The sequence below is a fragment of the Cyprinodon tularosa genome, unplaced genomic scaffold (assembly GCF_016077235.1).
Source record: "Cyprinodon tularosa strain WSP-4 unplaced genomic scaffold, ASM1607723v1 ctg333, whole genome shotgun sequence".
In the NCBI taxonomy this organism is placed as follows: Eukaryota; Metazoa; Chordata; class Actinopteri; order Cyprinodontiformes; family Cyprinodontidae; genus Cyprinodon; species Cyprinodon tularosa.
Window position 1 is genome coordinate 1,335,782 of NW_024039045.1, and position 21,332 is coordinate 1,357,113.

Consider the following 21,332-nt stretch of genomic DNA (forward strand, 5'->3'; position numbering starts at 1 on the left):
AGGTCTCCAAAGCAGAACCGGTTGGACGGCTAGGTCTGCAAACATTAAGCCTGCTGCAACACCCCAACACAGACGAGACACCCACTCAGACAGAAGATGTTCGTCTCTCTCCACAGCGGTGGTGGACACCTCAGAAAAGTGTGAACTGATCATTGTTGAAGGGAAAAATGTCAGGAGAAAAGAAAACTCTGATTCTCAAGCAGAGATTCCACAACTGCATGTAGTCAAGTGTAAAAACAGCACCGCCTTCAGACTGGTTTCACCCAAAATCAGCAGAAAGAAAAACTACACTCCAGGTATAGAGCTCGCCGCTTCCTGTTTATCATCACATATATTTGCATTTCATTTAAGCATACATTAAAAATAAAACTTTCTGCAGTTGTGGAGCAGCTTGGCACCAAAAGGATCGACGATCTTGAAACAAAGAACCTGCCCCAGAGGAATCCGTCATCCTTGGCAGAAACAAACCAGACTTCTCAGCAAGTGTCTGTTCTTACCAGACCAGACCACCTCCCTCTGGGCTCACCGGACCCCAGAGCCCATCCTGTTTATTTAGGGCTAGCCTTTCTCACAGGTATTTATTCAAACATAAAATATCGCTTCTAAGTGAATATGGTTCTTCAGCACCACTCCAGAGGTGATAAACCAGCTATCTTGTAAAGTGAAAACCAGATTTGTTCCATGTAGTTTAGAGGATAAGAAGCCGAAAACAAAAGTTTAATAAAACCTCTAGAGGTCTGTCAGCTGGTTTCCATGGATCCTGACCAGACAATTTCACTCATCTTCTATATTCTATCTCCACCCGAGGCTGCAGAGACAGGGCAGGCAGAGCAATTATTGAACTCTATGGTCACCATCCCGGGTGGGAGTCAACAGTAACGAGCCACGAGATCTTCCAGATGCTGCTCTACTTCTATTCCATCACCAGGTGGGGAAACTCAAATATATCCAAGCTTTGAACTGCTTTGTCACTTCTGTTGTTGTAAAATATTTAGTTTTTTTTTTTTTTTTTTTTTTTTTTAAGAGGCATAAGCTATCTATTCTGTGTTTAATTATTATTTGGGACAAATTAAATGTATAGTGGAGGGTGTTCTTTTTCTGGATGGATCATCAAAATAAGTGGTCCTACTAATTGTCAATCATTCTGGTGATATGTTTATATATATGCTCGTCCACATTTTTACTTACCAGTGGTGAGTCTGACATAGTGAAAAATTGCAAATCTTCTTTTGAAAAGTAAGCCTGTATGAGCGATGGAAACAGCAACTTTTAAACAAAGCGTGCACAAGGAGAAATGGGCTCGTGCATGCTCTCACACACGTTTAATAGACGTTCCCTCTTGGGAGCGGATACAGGTTTGTGAAGGTGCATTTTCTTTTTTAAGTGGAGAGGGTGGGTCTTTTCAAAAATTCACAAAAATCCTCTACTATACCTTTAAAGGCACTTGAGAAAAAATCATAGTTTTGTGTTTTTTTTGGATAAGGACCAAAGAGAACGAGCAATTCATATACGAAAAAAAAAAACACACGTATTATGTTCTTGAAGAAAAACCTTGTTGCCTACTTGAATTTAACCTTCTATAATTATCAGTCATTATTATTCGATTTAGCTGATTGCAAGGTTTTAAACCCTCTGACTTGGCCTTATCTCCGAAGCTTGTAGTAGATTTTGTAATACTACAATAAAATACAGGTTAAGATATACATAAAGGTAATCAGTCTATAAGAAAGAAGGGTTTGTTTGCTGTAGTGCCAGTATTTTTTTTCCATTATTAAAAAAGGGTAAAATAAATAATCTGCACACCTTTTCTAATCAAATGTAAATAATAAAAAAACAGACAATTGATCTCCAAACTGATACTGTCAGGATTTGGTGTTGGTTTGAGGACCCAAATGCAGAGGCAAGTAGGCAGAGGTGGATTTAGGTGGGTTTAATGAGGTTCAAAGGAACTGAGGCAGGAATCAAAAAATCCAACACAAATAACAAACGAACCAGAACCAAGGAGACATCAGGGGAAAACCAAAAGCCAGGGAGAGACGAGGTAAGCAGACAGACGTTAGACGAGGATCCAGCAAACAGGAACTGAAGAGGGGGGGCTTTTAAAGGGGACAAAGACAAAGAGAGGGCTAACGAGAGGATTGAAAACAGGTGAGGACAGAGCAGAAAACAGAGCTAGGGAAAGAGGACACAAGAGGGCAGCAGAGGACAACAAATGGAAAACCTGGAAGACAGGAACTAACAAGAAAACAACAAAATAATAATTAAACACTAAAACAAGAAGCAAAGTAAAGCTGAATACTCTAAATAAACATAACAAAGCCAAGGCTGTGACAGATACTACTTTTATTTTTATTTTTTTATCTTTGAGAGAAAAAAAACTTGGTTACATCAAAACAAATTACAATCAAATTTATCGAGAATCTAATTTATTTTTGGGCTTCTCCATAGATTTTAAGAGGACTTCTTGTAGAGTATCGGTTTCGTTCCAAAAGCACCACTGTTTGTTTCTGTCTGCAGGGAGGAGGTCAGAGAAGCCGGGATGAGATTGATATTTGATGCAAGAAGGAAGAATCCTCAACCTCAGTTCTACAAGGCTTTGATGGCTCTTCATGTAAGAAGCATATTTCAGTAGGATTTTGCAGACTTGTCTTAACAGCCAACTGTATGTTTACTTTGTAAAATAGGGCTTTTATTTGCAGATAAAACCTGATAACATTAGACACATTAGACATGGCTGGTGTGGCAGTCTTGCAGTACGATAACCAAGAGTAAAAAGACCAGTTTCTTGGTTTATAGCAGAAACATAAAATATGTAGGGCTGCAACTAACGATTATTTTAAAAATCGATGAATCGGCCGATTATTTTGTCGATTAATTGATGAATCGGACAAAAAATTTTTTTTATATTAACCTCTTTATTCCAAAATAAACATTTTAGAAAGAACAAACAAGCACACAAGTACAGGTTGCTCATTAACTGTACTGGTGCAATATGAAAAATAAATGTTTGTGTTAAAACTACGCAAACTTACATGAGAAATGTAGCCGTACATCCACAAAATATAGAGTACTTTTTTTCATAAAGCGCAAATAAGACATTTTTGTTTTTAAAAGCCCCTAAGGGATTCAAACAATAGGCCCCCCCATTTCAACAAATGAGTTTTTTTAGACTAGAAGAGTTCTGCCTTTTAAGACAGGAAAGTTTAGCAGTTAAAGTTGCTACCTGAGAAAATACTTAACCATAGAGATAAAAATAGCCCTGTGATTCAAATTATAAATTGTATTTGGAATAAAAATGAGAGAACTAGGGGTGCTAAAAAAACACATCCTCCAAAGACAGATATTTACATGGGAATGTGGCATATAATTAATTGACATATTACTGATCTTGCTGGATTTTATTCTGCTTTACTTCCATAAATTGCAGGATCCCCTTTTCTTTATCTTTGCCAGAAGATTTAAACTTTAAAAGCCTTGCCCTCATAATTTGCAAGTTCATTTATTTATAAGGAAAATATAAACGCTGCTTAAGCTAATTCAAATGAAATTAAAAGTAAAATAAGTAGCCAACCTTATCACTGTCTGTAACCTACTAACACGGTAAGGAAAGCATCAGATGAGCTACCTGAGAAACTAACGTTACATTTCCCGACTTTAAAACCAAACAAACATGGTTACTCATCCTGCTGATCAGCTCTCTTCACTGCCATCGAAGGCTCCAACGTGTTTTCTTTTCAGGTGCTGCGTCATAACAGCTGTGCTTCCGTGCCATGTTCATTTGTTTTTACAAAAGTTGCATGTTACGACTTTTTTCACTTTACAAAGCGCAGTAATTATTGTGATCAATTTGCGCCGTCAATCCCGGCGCATGCGCGCTTCATTTGCAGTCTGGACGCTGAGGATAAAATCCTCACTAAAATCCTGCGGCTCTGACTGCAGCGCTGAGAGGGACTCCTGCGGGAGAGGGAGAAAGGGGTTGGGATGGGGGAGGCGCCCCACGGCAGGCAAAAGCCGCCAGTGACACCGTAAAAAGTCGCCAGATTTGTCGCTAGTCGCTTTTTTGAAAAATAGTCGCTGGAGGGGTCTGAAAAGTCGCTGAGTTGGCAACACTGCAACTGCGGCGCTGACTCACTCCGCCATATTTTTTTTTCTTCCCCCGGATGACGGCGGCGGCGGATGACGCATTAATCGCGCGACACAACTAATCGATGATTAAATTCGTTGCCAACGCTTTTAAAAGTCGATTTTTATCGATTTTATCGATTCGTTGTTGCAGCCCTAAAAATATGATTTAATTATCTAAAATAGAAAAGCTAATATTCAGAATAAGGATCTTTAAAATTCTGCCTTGATCAATTATTTGCTTTTCTTCTGTTCATGAAAAAAATGCATAACAAACAACTTTTTTGTTTTTTCACTTGTTTGTTTTGTTTTATGAATAGCTGTTTGCTTTTCTATGCTTTAGAACTGAGGTCTTTAAATGTTTCCAGTTTGGCACCTCTTTATTAATGCAGAGGCTGTGCAAGAACCACCTCCATGTCAAGCAATAGCGCAAAGAAAACAGTGGAATCGGAAACATAAGGAAAAAAACCCTTGACATCAGTATACAGGTTAGGGTTTGGGCATAAACAATGGAACACAGATCCTAATTATATCCCCAAATACTGTAGGTCAAAAAGTGGGTTAAGGTCATGCTTGACATTTTCTTTTGATCATAATGGATTTCGATACCATAGAAAATTTGTGGGTAGTGCGGGAAAATCAGTATCTGGAAAATCAGTCATCTGGACAGGAAAAGGTAAACGCTAATAGTTCTTTGGGATGCTGACAGTGGAGCATCCTGGAACAACAAAGAGGTGAAGCTGCTTCCCATGCTTCAATACAAATCCTCTAAAAGCACTGCCATGAATATAAAGTGCAGTCAAAATATCTAAATGAAGTGGCAATCTGCATAATGTAGCTGCCTTATTTTAGGAAAACTTGCTGAAATATCCTATCATGTATATCTTTACCACTGAAACAAAGGGAGACATAATGCAGACTGAATCCGCCATCTTTACTCAGAGTTTGGACCGGATTATAATGAACCACAAGCCAAATGCAAGGGATGTAAAATCTTTAGCAGATATTAAATGCATATAAAAATGCTGGTTAAAGTGAGACATTCATGCTTTTGAAAAAGTGAAACATAAAGATGATGTCTTTAGCTAACAATAAAGGAAAAATAAATTTACTAAACATACATTTATTCACATGAATAACAGATGAAAAGGAATAATATTCTAGTCCTTTTCTATCGCCATTTATCCTGTTTTAAATGTAACCAAAAATTACAAAGTCAGTTTGCAAGCCTGGGTATGGAGGAGGCAGAGGCATGGTCTGGGCTCATTCACACAGCCCTACCCACCTCTACCTCTCTACCTCTCCCTGGAGGACACCCTCCTCCAAACTCTGCTCTAGAGAGTAACAACTACAGCATTTAGTCATTTACCTGCTTTAGAGACATGAGGCTAACCGTTAATCCTTCTCAGCAAAGCTTGTAAGGAAAAGGTAGGGGAGTGGGAGTGTGGTGCTCTTCTACACTTCATACTGTGTGCTGCCATCACCTACTCTACCCATTTCTCTGGCCTTATGACAGAAGGCCTACAAACCATAGTAGCAGCGGGATGCAAATTTTTGTTTTAACATTTTTTTTTAAACCTATAAACTAGAATGATGTCAGAGAATCGTCTACAGTTATTTGTGTACTCTGAAGCACAGAAATGGACCAAACATAACACATTTTACTGTAATGAAAGATGGTCTTTTGTCTTTTATTTTAGTCTGTTAAAAAGCTGTAACTTGTTTTAACTGGATGCAGGAGTGGTCACCCCGTGCCGTGAATTCTTTGGTTCTGCTGGTGGACAAAGAGAGCAACTTTCAGCCAGAGAGATGTCCTGGAATCCAGGTTAATGGCTTTCACTCATAAAAATAAATAGCATGTTTTTCATGTTGAATGTGAGCATTCGGATTAGTTTTTATGAGCCTCGTTGGTCTTAACGGTAACACACACAAGAAAGAAGAGATAAAGTGATTTAACTGGAAATTTAAAAAGCCCTTATTTTAAGATATTCCCTTAAATTAAACATAATATTGTATAATATTGGTGCAGACGGATTCAGTAACATCAATGAAAGGATTGGTCAAGCTGGCGGAGACCAATCAGCTGAGCTCTGCTCTGGATGGCACAGCTCATGGCTACTGTGACTGGTTTGAGCTGCACCAGGTGAGAATCTTTCATCCTTTTGTTTTTTTTTTTAGCTTCTGTTTAGTTTTGCTTAACTCAGGCTTCCTATTTAGCCTTAGTTTGGAAAAGTAGAGCATTTTATTGTGAAAAATGTGACCAGAAAAATGTTTTATTCTCCTAACTTATTTTTTTCATATATTTTGTAAAAGAAACAGGCATCTAACATTTGCCAATAAAGGCAGTAGTTTTCTATTCATTTATATTATTTTGATATCCTTTATCTTTGATTTCCTAAACCTAACCTGACTTTGATTTGAAAATTTTACTCATCTGGACTTTGGTTTGTGATGTTCTATTTCTATTTATTAAGAACTACGAATAAACATAAATTACTAATAGTGCGTTTTAAATTTTTGAATAGGAGCTGATTGAAGTTACTCCATTTGCCAGTAAAACAGTTAATTATTTCTATGTTGCTCTCCAAAAACAACTTCAGTATGTTGTTTCATTAATTTAAGCAGTTTCAAAAAAGATAACGGAATCTTAAATATTCAAAATGCTTTCGAAATAAATGGAACAAAATCCTGGAACCTCATTCATGCATGTACAAATCTTTGATTTTCAGAGACTTTTCCCGTTTGTTAACAATCTCCATGAAGCTGCTAGCTTACTACTGAGAGCCATCAGAAAGTTAGAAGAGCTGCAGATGACAGAGACTGTGCAGGTGGTTTTATTCAATCTTTCTTTGCAAACATTTTTGCAGTTGATGTAATTCAGTCATGAGGGATAAGTCAGTGTTAGAAACCCATTTTATACCTTCTGTCAAAAAGGCTGTGCAGCAATGCATGATGGACCAGAGGACTCTGATGAGGGACGTCTTGGAGGACAGTCGGTTGGTCAGCCTGCAGAGGGAGGGCGGGGCCATCCTGGCTAGGCTGCGGAAGGAGAGTGACTTGAAGTACCCTCACTGTGAGGACCTCAGGTACCCAACAGACATCATCTTCTCGCTTTCACCTTGTACAGAAATATCTAGATTCCAGTTCAAGGTATCACCTTCTTCAACAGGTTTTTCAGTCACCACTGGCCTTTCTTCATTTTTATTTTAAAGTTGAACAAAGCTGAGTGTTAGAAGTGGATCTTAAAGTTTCCTGAAAGGTTCTCTCTAGAGCTGGTGTTAATTAATCTTTGTGTCCTTCATACAGTGATGCAGTTGACTCAGTAACCAGTCTGTACAACTATGTGGAGGAGCAGGCTCACATCCTTGTGCAGAGGACGAATGCATCATTGGAACACCTGGAATACCTGCTGCAGCTCAGGGAAATGGAGGGACACTTCAAGCAGGTATTTCATGCGTTTCTTATGATATAATAGAAGTGTAAGCTCAGTTAAAATTTGGGGTTGGCTATAACCAATGGTGGCACAGTGGATAGCACTGCTGCCTTGCCCCTGGTCCGGGGTCTTTCTGCAAGGAGTTTGCATGTTCTCCATGAGAATGCATGGGTTTTTTCAAGGTACTCCGGCTTCCTCCCAAAGTCCAGAAACATGACTATTAGGTTAATTGGCTTTTCTAAATCCTCTTAAGGTGTGAGTGTGCAATGTTGCTTGTTTCTGTGTTGCCCTGCAATGGACTGGTGGCCTGTCCAGGGTGTACGTTGCCTCTCACCCATAGACAGATTGAGATAGGCACCAGCACCCCTTGCAACCCCAGCTGGTATAAAGCGTGACAGAAAATGGATGGATGGATTGAAATAACCAATATACTATAGGCCCAAATATTTGCATACCTTCGCTATAACAGGTCAAAAATACACATCTTCACCACATCTTTTGTTCACCTATAGACACACTTTTGGCATATATCTGGCATGATATTCACTTAGGTGAGTTTCCTGCAGTTAGCACAGATTTTAAACATAGCCTTCAAAAAATAAGTTATTTTTTACCGTTTTACAGGACGCACTTAAACTTTGTTTTAGCAGCATTAGTGTAAGTTAGATTAAATAATGAAAAAATAGTAAAAACTGAATCCCTAAATCAGATTTAAAGAAAATGGATTAAAACATTGACTTATTAAGCAACAATGACAACAATGGATGAGTGAAGAAAAGGGTTTTTTAACCTGATAACATCAGTGAAACATATTGATGGAGCCTGCCTGCTCTTGGGGTTTTCCTTTCTGCTGTCAAATTTTCTGGATAATGGTGTAAATAAAGAAAGAATACTGCTTCTAGTCTTGCACCGATACGAGTATCAGTCGGGGCCCCGATCCAGCACTAAAATAGTGGTATCTGCATTGGCGAATACCAACAAATAGGGCACCGGTACCATTTTGAGAGCCAAAACTTTATTCAACTATTGTCACCCCTTCCAAGTAGGCAATAAAGAGTTCTACTGGATTCACTTTGTGTTAATCTTTTTCCTGCTTCACAAAGGTAGGCAGCAGCTGGAAAAAGCCACGATGGCAATTATTTTAAATCCAAGTAGCATGCAGTTCTTCATATATAGACACACAAACATCAATTTCAAACAGATGGTATCGGTATGGTATCTGTAATTTATTAGTTAATTTAACATATTATAAAAGTGAAGACATGTTTGGATATGTTTAGATTTTCCAGAAACATAATAATCCCAAAGACCATCTTAGTTTTTAGAAGCCCGGACACGTCTGGAAGCCAGCTCTCTAACTCAGCTCTACTAACTCTGATTGAAAATCTATAGGGTGTTGATTGCTAAAATACATGCAGTTAATTTGGACCAAATATTAGCTTGGTGTGTTTTCACATGTTTATTAATTTATTGTATTTTATTACTCTGTGTATTATCACAAAATAAATGACTTACTGACCTTAAAATATTTTCTTTTGAACAACCTGCTCTGCAGATTCAGCAGTGGTTTAGTGTGGAGGGAGAGCGCCACCTGCTGGAGGCCAAATCCGTTGAGGAATCTGGAGACAGAATGGAGCAGATCCTCAACAGCTTCACTGGTTTCCTGATTGAAGCTAATGTGAGCTTAAATTTGCTGCCCTTGTGATTCCTGATTGCCAGCCTCACTGAATCACTCCCTCCTTCCTCCTCCAGGACCGCAGACACCACGCCATGTCCTTAGTGTCAGAGGCAGACAAACTCCAGCAGAGGGGACTCTCCTACCCAGAGACAGAGGCCTTCAGGATTCTAATCAGCACCTTTAAATCAGACTTGGAGGATTTCTTGTGCAGGGCGGAAGCATGTGGCAGAGAGCTCCAGACTATGGTCAACCTGTGTGATTTTTGTGAGCAGGTGAGATTTAGAAGAGTAGCATTTGATTTAGGGTAAGGCATGTATATTCTGCAAAACTGAAAAATCACTTTGAGTGATTTTTTATTTTTCAAACAGGCTGTGGAGCTAGCTGATGAATGCACTGGTTATCTGAACCTTACTAAAGTCAGAAATCAGACAATACAAGCACCAGAAAGTACCCCATCGATCAGTCAAATAAATACCCAACTGCTACAGAACCACAGCAAAGACCCCTGCCTGAACTCCACACCTCTCAGCCCATCAGATCTCCAGGCTTCTCCTGACAGACTTATTCTACAGTCTTTTAAAGAAAGGTTCCTACACTTCAGCCCAGAGAAATTCCAAGAAGTGAAGGTCCAGGCCAGCTCCTTGCAGGGCTCCCGAGGGATGCATGTTTGGAATGCTGCCTGGCTGAGATGTTATGAGGCTCAGCAGCAGCTTCAGGAGAGGATGCTGGAGCAGGAGGACGTTTGCCACCATTGTGCAGATCCCAACAGCAGCTGTGAGGGTCATTTTGTAGATGTAGTGAGCACCAATGTTCAGACAGCATCTCCTGGGGGACAGAGGTTGGTGGTGCAGTCTACCACTGTACCTCAGCATCCTCACAGAGAGGGGATGTCATCAGGTTCAGTGGATTTGGGTAAAATCATCAAACCACAAGATAACATTGATGCAGCAGGAACAAACTTAGAGTCAAAGACCTCCCAGCAGTCACCTCACAGGTAATGAAGTTTCTGTTGATTCAGGGACTTTTCATAATTGTCAAAAAAAAAAAAAAAAAATTTTTATTACTGCTTTTGGGGTTTAAACAAGTATCCATAGCCTGAAAGGTGTTTCTCATGTTGTCACAGTATAACCCAAGTCATCAATCTATTTCACTCAGATTATTTTTTAACACAAAGTAGATCTAAGCCCATCATAGTTTCTGCTTTTAACCAGTATAATTAAGCGTTCTCCCCGCTCAGTACCACTGAATGAAATGAAGTGAAAGCATTTACCATTAGATGGCAGCTGTGTGTAATTTAGTAAACAAACTGCATTATTAACCCCAATGAACACAGTAGAAGTGTGGGGGATATCCTCTGCTTTGTCCCATACAATCAATCTTCAAAAAAATTTAGTTTCTCACATTTCAAAGTTGATAGAAACATAAGGACATGCAGGGCCTTAATACAAATAAACTGAACATTTTATTTGTATTTTATTATTAATAATTTATGAATGTGTTCTTTCTCCTTTTCGTCCTCACAAATAATCACTATTATATGTTCTTCAATTACAAAAGTATACATTGAAAAAAGCAATATTCTAAGATTTACATCGTCAGGGTGTTGGAAATAAGGTGGTAATCACACTTTTTTTTATTTAATCAAACAAAAACCTTTTTTTCTTTAAAACGTTTTGCGGGTTCCGAGTTGGTAGTTAAATTGTTGAGGTTGACAAGAAACTTTTCAATTGGTTTAGAAAGAGTAAAAAGTCAAATTCTCCACTTTATTGGTCTGTTTCATATTCAAACAGGTCAGTCAGGAAAACAGTAAAGGAGGCAAGGAAGAGACAGACAAGCAGAGCCAGAAGTGAAAGGGATGCTGCTGCTTTATCCCAGTCACATCCTGTCGGCTGCCAGTGGTTTCCATGGAGACGGGGACTTGGAGGGAGGTCAGTGAGCCAGGACTCACACTCCACCCGAGCCTCAACAGCTGACTTCACCCCGGGGGAAAAGGGGGCTGGACCACCGTCAGGTTGCTCCCACCACGGTCAGCCGTCCTGCCGAATCTTGCAGGAGGCCCAGAAGTTCCAGATCTCCCGCCACGGGAGCTTCTGCTCAGAAAACTCTTGTGTGAGCGACCGTGGGGCTGCAGGGGATAACGGAGCAGACGGCTGTAAACACTCCAGCCTCCCCCCTGAGGGATATGGGAGGGCCATTTCTTTACCAGGTCCACAGGAGAACGCCAGCAGCTCTCTGTAAGTTGTCTGCATGAAATTGATAGATAACTTCTCTTGCTGAAATACTTGATGCTTTACCTGTTTATTCTAAACTATAATACTGTCTGAGATCTAATAAACTTCTTTCTGCCCCTAAGCTGACAGTGAAGGGCTTCAGGTATTGTGCCCTAGTGTTTCCTTTTTTTTTTTTTCATTTATCATATATGTATTCCATAATTATCAAGCGCAAACCCACAATTGATGCTGATAACGGTACCTAGATGTCACCATCCGGTTAACTGTTATCATTCAAGACATTATCAGCCTTTAGAGTGATTTCATAACTTATTTTGCAATTTAAATTCATACAGCAGCGTGACGCCCTCCGTTTTTTGCAACTATTTACACCATGGTCAGGTCGCCAGTCCATCATAGAGCAAACAAGAGACAAACAGGAAAAACAACCATTCATGCACGCTTAAGGAGTATTTAGAGAAGCCAATTAACAGCTAACAGTTGTTTTCAGACTGTGGGAGGAAGCCAGAGTACCTGGAGAGAACCCACGCATGCTCAGGGAGAACATGCAAACTCCATGCAGACTGGAAATTGAACCTTGAACCTTCTTGCTGTAAGGCAGCAGTGCTAACCATTGCTCCACTGAGCAGCCCAAGATCAAAGAATCAAGAGGAATTCAAGCCTAATAACTTTGTTTAATGGAAAAATCTGAGGTTTCTGTTGCATTGATCTAGCTGCACATACCTTCAACTCCTCATTAGCCCCCGCCCCCTTTGTTTGCATTGGTCTGACCCAGCAGTGCTTATATTCCTCAGGGCTGCTCACCCAGCATGAAATCAAATAGTTATGCATTTTGGGTTAAACATAGGTAGCATCCAAATGTTTAAAATCTACAGTTTTCATTCTATGTTCTTAGGAGTGACTATTTAACTATAAATTCCAAGAACATAGTTTATTTAATCTGAAAAACTAGTAGATAACTGGAAGATGGGCTAAATAATCCTTCTTTGACATCATGATCTGCTTTTGTTCTTTGCAGCAGAGCAGGTTGTTTTTTCCTCTTTGTCTCCTCTGCTCCAGCATTATCACTAGCTTTCAACAGGAGGTGTTTTTTTTTCTTTTAATCTATGTAACAGCTCTGATCATTTACATCAAAATGCGTTCACTAAGGTGTTTTGTTTCTTTAAATCCAGGCATAATATGTCAATTTTTGAGCAAACTGCATTGCTAACAGATACAGATCTGCAACTGTGTTTTGAAGTAGCTTTTTTAATGTGTAGATATTATATAATACAACCTGACTGTTTCACAATGCCAATTTTACAGGATATTGAAAAGGAGCTCATCTTAGGAATCAACTTGTCTGATTTAATTTATAGCAAATTTCCTCAAATGGAAATATGAATGTACTTTATTTATTTATTTATGGAGCAAATATTTCAGCTATTGGCTGAAAATGTGCGTCTCCACTAGCTCTGGTTGCATCTTATATAGATTTTTATATTTATCTGCTGCTCATTACATTCTGTTGCATGTATCTATATCGTATTCTGTTCTCACACATTTTTGTGTTGTTGTTTTTTTGTTTTTTTTTTTGAAGATTTCAGCTAACCCATGAATAGGGAAAATAGGGAAAACATAATTTATTTTTTGTTTCCTTTTGCATGCTGTATCCCTCCCCTTCATGCCTGGTCAAAGCTAACGGGTTTTATTTCTCTTTGTGTCACCAGGAGGCTGCAGCATGTGATGGAGGAGCTCGTGTTTACAGAGAGGGAGTATGTTCGCTCCCTGGGTTACATTCTCACTCACTACCTCCCCCTAATGGACAGGTTGGACATTCCTCAGGATCTCCGAGGCAAACGAGGAGTTATCTTTGGCAACCTGGAGAAGATTTATGACTTCCACAGCCACTATTTCCTCCCAGAGCTGGAGGCCTGCGAGAGGCAGCCTGCCATGGTAGCCCGCTGCTTTCTCAGACATGTGAGAAATAACGGCACAATTTTGGATCCTGTACTGTAATTTTAATTTAACATTTATTGAAACATTAATCGTAACATTGACTCCCTGCAGAGTGAGAGTTTTGGGCTGTATGCATTGTACAGCAAGAACAAACCTCTGTCAGATGCTCTTATTCTTTATCGTCGCCATGACATCTTCAAGGTCAGTTCATGTCTCCCTTTTCTTTTAGTAGGGATCTGTAAACGTGATTTCATAGAGCAGTTCAGGTCTTGGATTGACAGTTTTTACAAGATATCTGGAGCAAGACGGTTTGAGATATTTCTGTTGTACAAAATTTGAGGTCCAACCCCAACCATTTTAATTTTGTTAAGATTTTTTTTTAAACTTCTTTTCTTTATCTGATTTGGAATAAGAGAAAAACAGCTAATTACTTTATTTTTAAAATCAGATTTCTCTGAACCCGGCTTAATACATTGAGTAACTCTTGTGAACTTCTAGCTCAGAAAAGACTGAAAAAATATGGACCAAGAGAAGAGAAAACATTCCATTTGTATGGTGCCATTTTTTGGCCCCAATACCTGGCTCTGCAGTATTGGCCGATACCATCTGTTTGAAATTGATGTATGTATATATGAAGAACTGCATATTACTGAGATGTAAAGTAATTGCCATCATGGCTTTGTCAAGCTGCTGCCTACCTTTGTGAAGCAGGAAAAAGACTAATACAAAGTGAATCCAGTAGTTATTTTTATTGCCTACCTGGAATGCGTGACAATAGTTAAATAAACCTTTTGTCAAGGTTAGATTTTGGTTTTGAGGACCCAGATACAGAGGCAGGGAGAAAGAGGTGAGTTATTGGAGTTTTAATTAATGATAACTGTTAACAGAGGCAGGAATCCAAAATCCAACTTAAAATGTTACACAAACCAGATAAGGACAAGACAAGGAACCAGCACTGAGGAACTATACAGGGAGAGTATTTGGCTCTGTTCGAAAACTTAGGACGTGTCCTCCAAGGACGCGGTCTACCTAGACTGGATCCTTCGAAGTCCTTGAAAATAAGGAGACCGGAAGAGTTTTGGCTGTAAATTCGACCAGGTCTACCCTTCGGCGGGTTTTACCGCCGTATGCTCTGTTGCTTAGCAACCGTGAACGTTGACACACAAAACAGGAAAAGAATGAATACAGAAGTTTTCAAAACTGTTTATTTATTTCTTTTTTATTGTGAAGTGAACAAAGACTACACTCACAAGAATCCAGAGTGGAATAAAGATTCCAACCACCAGGAGCAGGAACAAATCAAATCAAATGTAATGATAGAAACCTTAGTCAGTTAAATAAAATGCTGCTGTCATTTTGCACATCTCTGATGCTGCTGCTATTTTCTAATATCCATTACTGTAAAAATGTCCATAGCTGCATATTAGTTATTTATTCCCCAGTTTTATATTGTTAAAACACTTTACAGTATTTTATTGTTTATATTTAACTCTTCCCTATTATGTTATTCTTATACATTTTTCTAAGGTCCACATTTGTGTGACCATTTTCAATAATCTTTCTGCTGCTGTAAATTTTTCCATTGTGGGAAAATAAAGGGATTTTCTATTCTATTCTATAAAAGGGGTAGAAAGATATAAGTAAATCTAAACAATATATTTATAAAAAATATATCTGCAAAATCTCTAATATTCAACAACAAAAAATAAGAAGTTAAGCATATTGTGCAAAACAGCAATAAAAAGATAAAAATCCTATCAGATTTATAGTCCCCACCCTGCAAATATATTAGAATCTGTCCTTAAATTACAGCCAAACCCATTTACACAGTAACAGATAAAAACCTTTAGATAAATCAAACACTACCGCCACATATCTGACTCAGTAACCATTAAAACAACTATTTTCATTAATCTCAGACGGAACTATTAAATGACTTGTATTATATTAAACTGAACTTCCAATTTTCACCACTGTTCGGCGCCAAGTAACCTTTACCCTGATCACGGCTTGCTTGGTCTCGCAATGAATCCTGGGATATCCAAGAATACCGAGGATACATCGGACCCGTCCTTCAAATCGGGCAAAAAGAAGGACGCATTTTAAGGCCGCATAACGAAGACTCTTGGAATCCGACCAGACCTCGGCGCCGCGCTATGACGTAATCGGTCTTCAAATCCGGTCTTCTAAGGATGCGTCCTAGGTTTTCGAACAGAGCCTTTATGTCTGACTGAAAAAGGCAGGACTAATGAGCTGATTGGGAGCAGGTGAGAACAGAGGCTTCTAGAAAGGAGCTAGGGAAAAGGAAACCAACAAAAGAGGGCAACAGAGAAAAACCTAAGAACTCAAATATACAGAAAACACAACACAATATGAATTAAACCAATAAAACTAGAATACATGGAGCAAAGTAAAACTGAATACTCAAAAGAAAACTTAACAGAACCAAGACTGTGACACTTTTGGCTCTCAAAATGGTATCAGTGCCCTAATTGCTGTTACTCGCCGATACGATACCACCATTTTAGTGCGGTATCAGTATTGGTGCAACACTAGTAAAAATGTATGCGGGTCTTTAAAAAAAAACAAATGCCTGAGACCCTATTTTAGGTATTGTAACTACAATGATTTAATTTGCCTTTTCTAACAAATAAAAAACATATTTCTTCCATCAATTCAAATGTGTCCTTATTTATTTTTGTGGTTTTAGAAAAGTTACAAATTTTGGTTGCAGAAAAAAACATGGACAAGTCTCTTTGAATGTTGTTTACATCCAATGAAAAGCTGTAATAAATAAACTCATCATTCATCTTTTTGTTTTTAAGCTGATAAAGTATATATATATATATTTTTTTTTGCAATTCAACAAGTTTCAACTTCTCAATTTAATTTGTTTCACACACGTAATGAGGACATTTAAAATTTAAAAAGACCCCTTAATGTTTTATTTACTAGCTATATTTAGATACCTGCTAATAAGAAATAAATAAAGCTTTGCTGTACATAGGAACAGCTGCAATGGGAACAGTTCTCTAATTAAGAGCACAAACCTGAAAAAGCTTTCCAGGGACAAAGGTCTAAAGTAATACAGTTAAGGGGGTTGATCTTATTTATTTATTAATTTTTTTATGATTGACTGTTTCCAAATAGTTGTTTATGGGTGAGGTTCCATAACCTCCAACTTGAGGTGTTGAACTGCTAGAATCCTGGGAATCTCGTTGATAAGACCCTGTCTAGCGGGTTTGTTTAAAGATATTTAAGTTAAGAAAACTTAGATCTTTTAGGTGTATATATACTATAAACAAGGCTTTGACTTTTTGACACATGCCAAAGCAGACCTGAGCTCTGTCAGTGTTCACACAGTAAAAGGTTAAGAATTTCAATAGGGCGCCATAAGTCACATCCCTGACTAGAATTTTAAAATCAGTGCAACAGAAGTTTTCTGCCATTTCTGCTTCAGTCACAGTGTCAGTGAACTTTATATTGTATACTACATGATAAAGTGACCCAATTCTCCAGAGAAGAGAACATGCCATTCTCTGTGATTGCAGAACTTTTCTTTTGAGCCTTATTGTGTTTCCAATGTTTTACATGTTTGTGTGTTTTGGAGTTTGCATCATTTATTTGGCCATTTTAGCTTAGCTGTCTGCATCTGTCAACTATAAGTCACTTATGTATGAATTTTGTTTTGCATCAACAATGTTTCCATTTTCGTGTTTCCTGTCTAACATTTTATTTTTTATTTTTACAAGGATTAAATAAAATAAACTCTGAACAGTTTACATGGGTTTAGAGAGTAATTCACACCAAATGTTTATTTTTAAAGCACAGGGAGCTATTACAGCTTTATTGCATTAAAAAGGTGTAACTTTTGTTATGTTTCAGAAAAAGCAGCAGGAACTTGGGGACTTGATGGACCTTTCTTCATACCTGCTCAGGCCGATCCAAAGGATCAGCAAGTACAGTCTCCTGCTGCAAGACATGCTGGCCTTGGTCGCATCATGCAGAACAAAACAGCAGGACGCTGCTGCAAGTACACAGCATGTGTGTGGCGTGGCTGCACCGGATCTGACAAGGATTGAGAGAGACAGAGAGAAGGCCGACATCCAGGCTGCTGCAGACTTAATTCAGTTCCAGATGCGTCACGGCAACGATTTACTCACCATGGACGCCATACAGGACTGTGATGTGAGTTATGAAATAAGCAGAACATGTATACATTAACCACTAATGTTACATGACAGAAACAGAAACTTTTTTTTTCTGGTTATGTTTTCCTCCCTGTGTGTTAGGTTAACTTGAAAGAGCAGGGGCAGCTGATCCGCCAAGATGAATTCACAGTTTTCTTTCGGAAGAAAAAATGCACCCGTCGAGTCTTCCTCTTTGAACATTTGATTCTGTTCAGCAAGCCCAAGAGAACAGATATTGGAAATGATGTTTATGTCTACAAGCAGTCATTTAAGGTTTGCATTTACTTGTTTTAACACATAGCTACTGGAATCTTCAGCTCCTACTTTGCATGTGCAGCAGACTGCATTGCATTTGCAGTAAAATGCAGTTTTTATTGTTAAACCACTAAAAAAAGCAGCAATTATAAAAAATACTGAAAACAGTGAAGAAAGGAAATACATTTTCATTCTACCCTGCAGTTGTCTAGACAGGCATCCCTTTAATATTTCTGCAGTATTTTTCTATTGCATGTGTTTTGTTTGTTAGCCGTATTTACATGTTTGCAACAGCTTTTGTGTTCACAGCTCATCAGCACTTTGCTGGTCATTATTTTCTGTGACTGCACATTTTTTCTTTTGCAATTTTTCTTCTTTTCACATATTTTGCATATTTGTGTCTTGGTTTAAATTTTTGGGTTTGTAGTACATTTGGTATTTGCAGCATGTTTGCATCCCTCCAACACTGCACAAACCTCTTCAATGAACTGAAATATGTTAAGTAAAATAAGGGATGTTTGAAACATTTTTCACTTCTTTTTCTCACATAAAAAAACACTTTATTAGAATATTTTTAGAAACTCTATTCTAATCAAAACAGTTTTTGTATGTCTACCATTAGAAATAATGACATTCCTTGCATTTTCATATTCAGATGAAAATCAAGGAATGTTCCCTCTGCAAATATACAGGTGCTGGTCATAAAATTAGAATATCATGAAAAAGTAGATTGATTTCAGTAATTCCATTTAAAAAGTGAAACTTGTATATTATATTCATACATTACATACAAACTCATATATTTCAGATGTTTATTTGGTTTAATTTTGATGATTACAAATGACAACAAATGAAAATCTCAAATTCATCATATCAGAAAATTAGAATATTGTGAAAAGGTTCAAAATTGATGGCCCCTGGTGCCACACTCTAATCAGCTAATTAACTCAAACCACCTGCAAAAGCCTTTAAATGGTCTTTCAGTCTAGTTCTATAGGCTACACAATCATGGGGAAGACTGCTGACTTGACAGTTGTCCAAAAGACGACCATCGACACCTTGCACAAGGAGGGCAAGACACAAAAGGTCATCGCTAAAGAGGCTGGCTGTTCACAGAGCTCAGTGTCCAAGCACATTAATAGAGAGGCGAAGGGAAGGAAAAGATGTGGTCGAAAAAAGTGTACAAGCAAGAGAGATAACCGCACCCTGGAGAGGATTGTGAAACAAAACCCATTCAAAAATGTGGGGGAGATTCACAAAGAGTGGACTGCAGCTGGAGTGAGTGCTTCAAGAACCACCACACACAGACGTATGAAAGACATGGGTTTCTGCTGTCGCATTCCTTGTGTCAAGCCACTCTTGAACCACAGACAGCGTCAGAAGCGTCTTGCCTGGGCTAAAGAGAAACAGGACTGGACTGCTGGTGAGTGGTCCAAAGTCATGTTCTCTGATGAAAGTAAATTTTGCATTTCCTTTGGAAATCAAGGTCCCAGAGTCTGGAGGAAAAGAAGAGAGGCACTTCATCCACGTTGCTTGAAGTCCAGTGTAAAGTTTCCACAGTCAGTGATGGTTTGGGGTGCCATGTCATCTGCTGGTGTTGGTCCATTGTGTTTTCTGAGGTCCAGGGTCAACGCAGCCACATACCAGGAAGTTTTAGAGCACTTCATGCTTCCTGCAGCTGACCAACTTTTTGGAGATGCAGATTTCATTTTCCAACAGGACTTGGCACCTGCACACAGTGCCAAAGCTACCAGTACCTGGTTGAAGGACCATGGTATCCCTGTTCTTAATTGGCCAGCAAACTCTCCTGACCTTAACCCCATAGAAAATCTATGGGGTATTGTGAAGAAGAAGATGCAATACACCAGACCCAACAATTCAGAAGAGCTAAAAGCCACTATTAGAGCAACCTGGGCTATCATAACACCTGAGCAGTGCCACAGACTGATCGACTCCATGCCACGCCGCATTGCTGCAGTAATACAGGCCAAAGGAGGCCCAACTAAATACTGAGTGCTGTACATGCTCATACTTTTCATGTTCATACTTTTCAGTTGGCCAACATTTCTATAAATCCTTTGTTTTTATTGGTCTTCAGTAAAATTCTAATTTTCTGATATGATGAATTTGAGATTTTCATTTGTTGTCATTTGTAATCATCAAAATTAAACAAAATAAACATCTGAAATATATGAGTTTGTATGTAATGTATGAATATAATATACAAGTTTCACTTTTTAAATGGAATTACTGAAATCAATCTACTTTTTCATGATATTCTAATTTTATGACCAGCACCTGTATATTTTTGGCACTATAATATCACTGGTATCTAAAGGTCTGGTGGTTCATCATTTCTGTATATTTGTGTGTTTGTTGTCCAGACAAACGATATAGGAATGACCCACAACTCTGGCATGAGCAGTCTGTGCTTTGAGATCTGGTTCCGCAGGAGGAAAAATGAGGACACCTACACTCTGAAGGCCTCAAGCATTGAAGTGAAGAAAGCCTGGACCACTGATCTGGAGAGGATACTGTGGAACCAGGCTGCTCAAAGTAGAGGTATTTTCTGGAGATACTTGGATCAAAAACATATTTCAGGGTTTACTTATTAAAAAAAAAACGTTATTGATATATTATATGTGTTCTAGAGCTGCGTTTACAAGAGAGGGTGTTTATGGGAGCAGGTCGCGGTGCTTTTATGGATATTCAACCCAGCGATGGAGCTATATGTGATCGAGCCGTTGGCTGCGTCCCGCCAGGGAGAAGTAAGAGGCTCATAACACTCACAAACATTTTTCATTTGAAAATATTCTAAGCACATTTTCCCTAGATACCCTGTACAATACATCTGAGGGCGTTACAACAGCAGGTCTCACAATTCAATATGATCTTAACCAGGTTCACTTACTTTTCATTTCTACCTCGTACTGTTACTACACAGTTTGGCAGGGAAACAGGAAATCAAAGTCAATATCCAAAACTTTAAGCATCTCACAAAAAAAAATTTCGGGTTCATATATAGAGGGAATATAGAGCAATAGTAAACAAACATCTAAATGTATGATCAGAGAGGCAGGCCAGATGAACTACTGTTATTCTCTAGTAGTTGCAGAGATCCACAGCTCAGGTAGGAGAGCCTGTCGACTGGCCAAGTATTGTTCAATCATTCTGTACATCTGGATGACTGGCTTGAGCTCAGCCATAGGTGCAGTATTAGAGACTCATGTTTACAGTTTGTATTCTCAAAAGTGACTGGAGTGGTAAAGATATGTGGCTATGGATAGATTTATCTGAGTAGTATCAGCATAACATTGGATGTTTTCCCAAGTTGTCTAATTATTTAGCCAATTATTAGTATATATATATAGAGAGAGGTGTTATATTCTCATTGATGGCATTCGTCTGTGTGTTAGTCCCTGTGGCGTGTTGTTCACACAGGGGCTTAGATTATCCCCGACCTCAGTCCATTGGCTCCGGCAGCA

General features: G+C 38.7%; 1 protein-coding gene across 1 annotated transcript; it reads left to right on the forward strand.

Annotated features, from left to right (window-relative positions):
• Nucleotides 1–379: 379 nt before the first annotated feature.
• On the forward strand, nt 380–21,332 carry LOC119789250 (pleckstrin homology domain-containing family G member 4B-like). The gene is made up of 19 exons (XM_038294069.1): nt 380–574; nt 808–928; nt 2,518–2,611; nt 5,861–5,947; nt 6,152–6,265; nt 6,852–6,950; nt 7,057–7,208; nt 7,429–7,567; nt 9,111–9,233; nt 9,308–9,505; nt 9,602–10,227; nt 11,024–11,467; nt 13,174–13,423; nt 13,514–13,603; nt 17,288–17,590; nt 17,695–17,865; nt 20,232–20,409; nt 20,499–20,615; nt 21,289–21,332. Exons 2-19 carry the CDS (start codon nt 900–902, stop codon nt 21,294–21,296), a joined length of 3,222 nt encoding a protein of 1,073 aa, XP_038149997.1. The 5' UTR covers nt 380–574; nt 808–899; the 3' UTR covers nt 21,297–21,332.

Excerpts from the sequence above, each read along its gene's own strand:
- LOC119789250 (XM_038294069.1), top strand. The coding sequence starts at position 900 with ATGCTGCTCTACTTCTATTCCATCACCAG. Across the intron at positions 7,568-9,110 it reads TGGAGGGACACTTCAAGCAG|ATTCAGCAGTGGTTTAGTGT; the intron begins GTATTTCATGCG and ends CCTGCTCTGCAG. Across the intron at positions 11,468-13,173 it reads GAGAACGCCAGCAGCTCTCT|GAGGCTGCAGCATGTGATGG; the intron begins GTAAGTTGTCTG and ends TTGTGTCACCAG.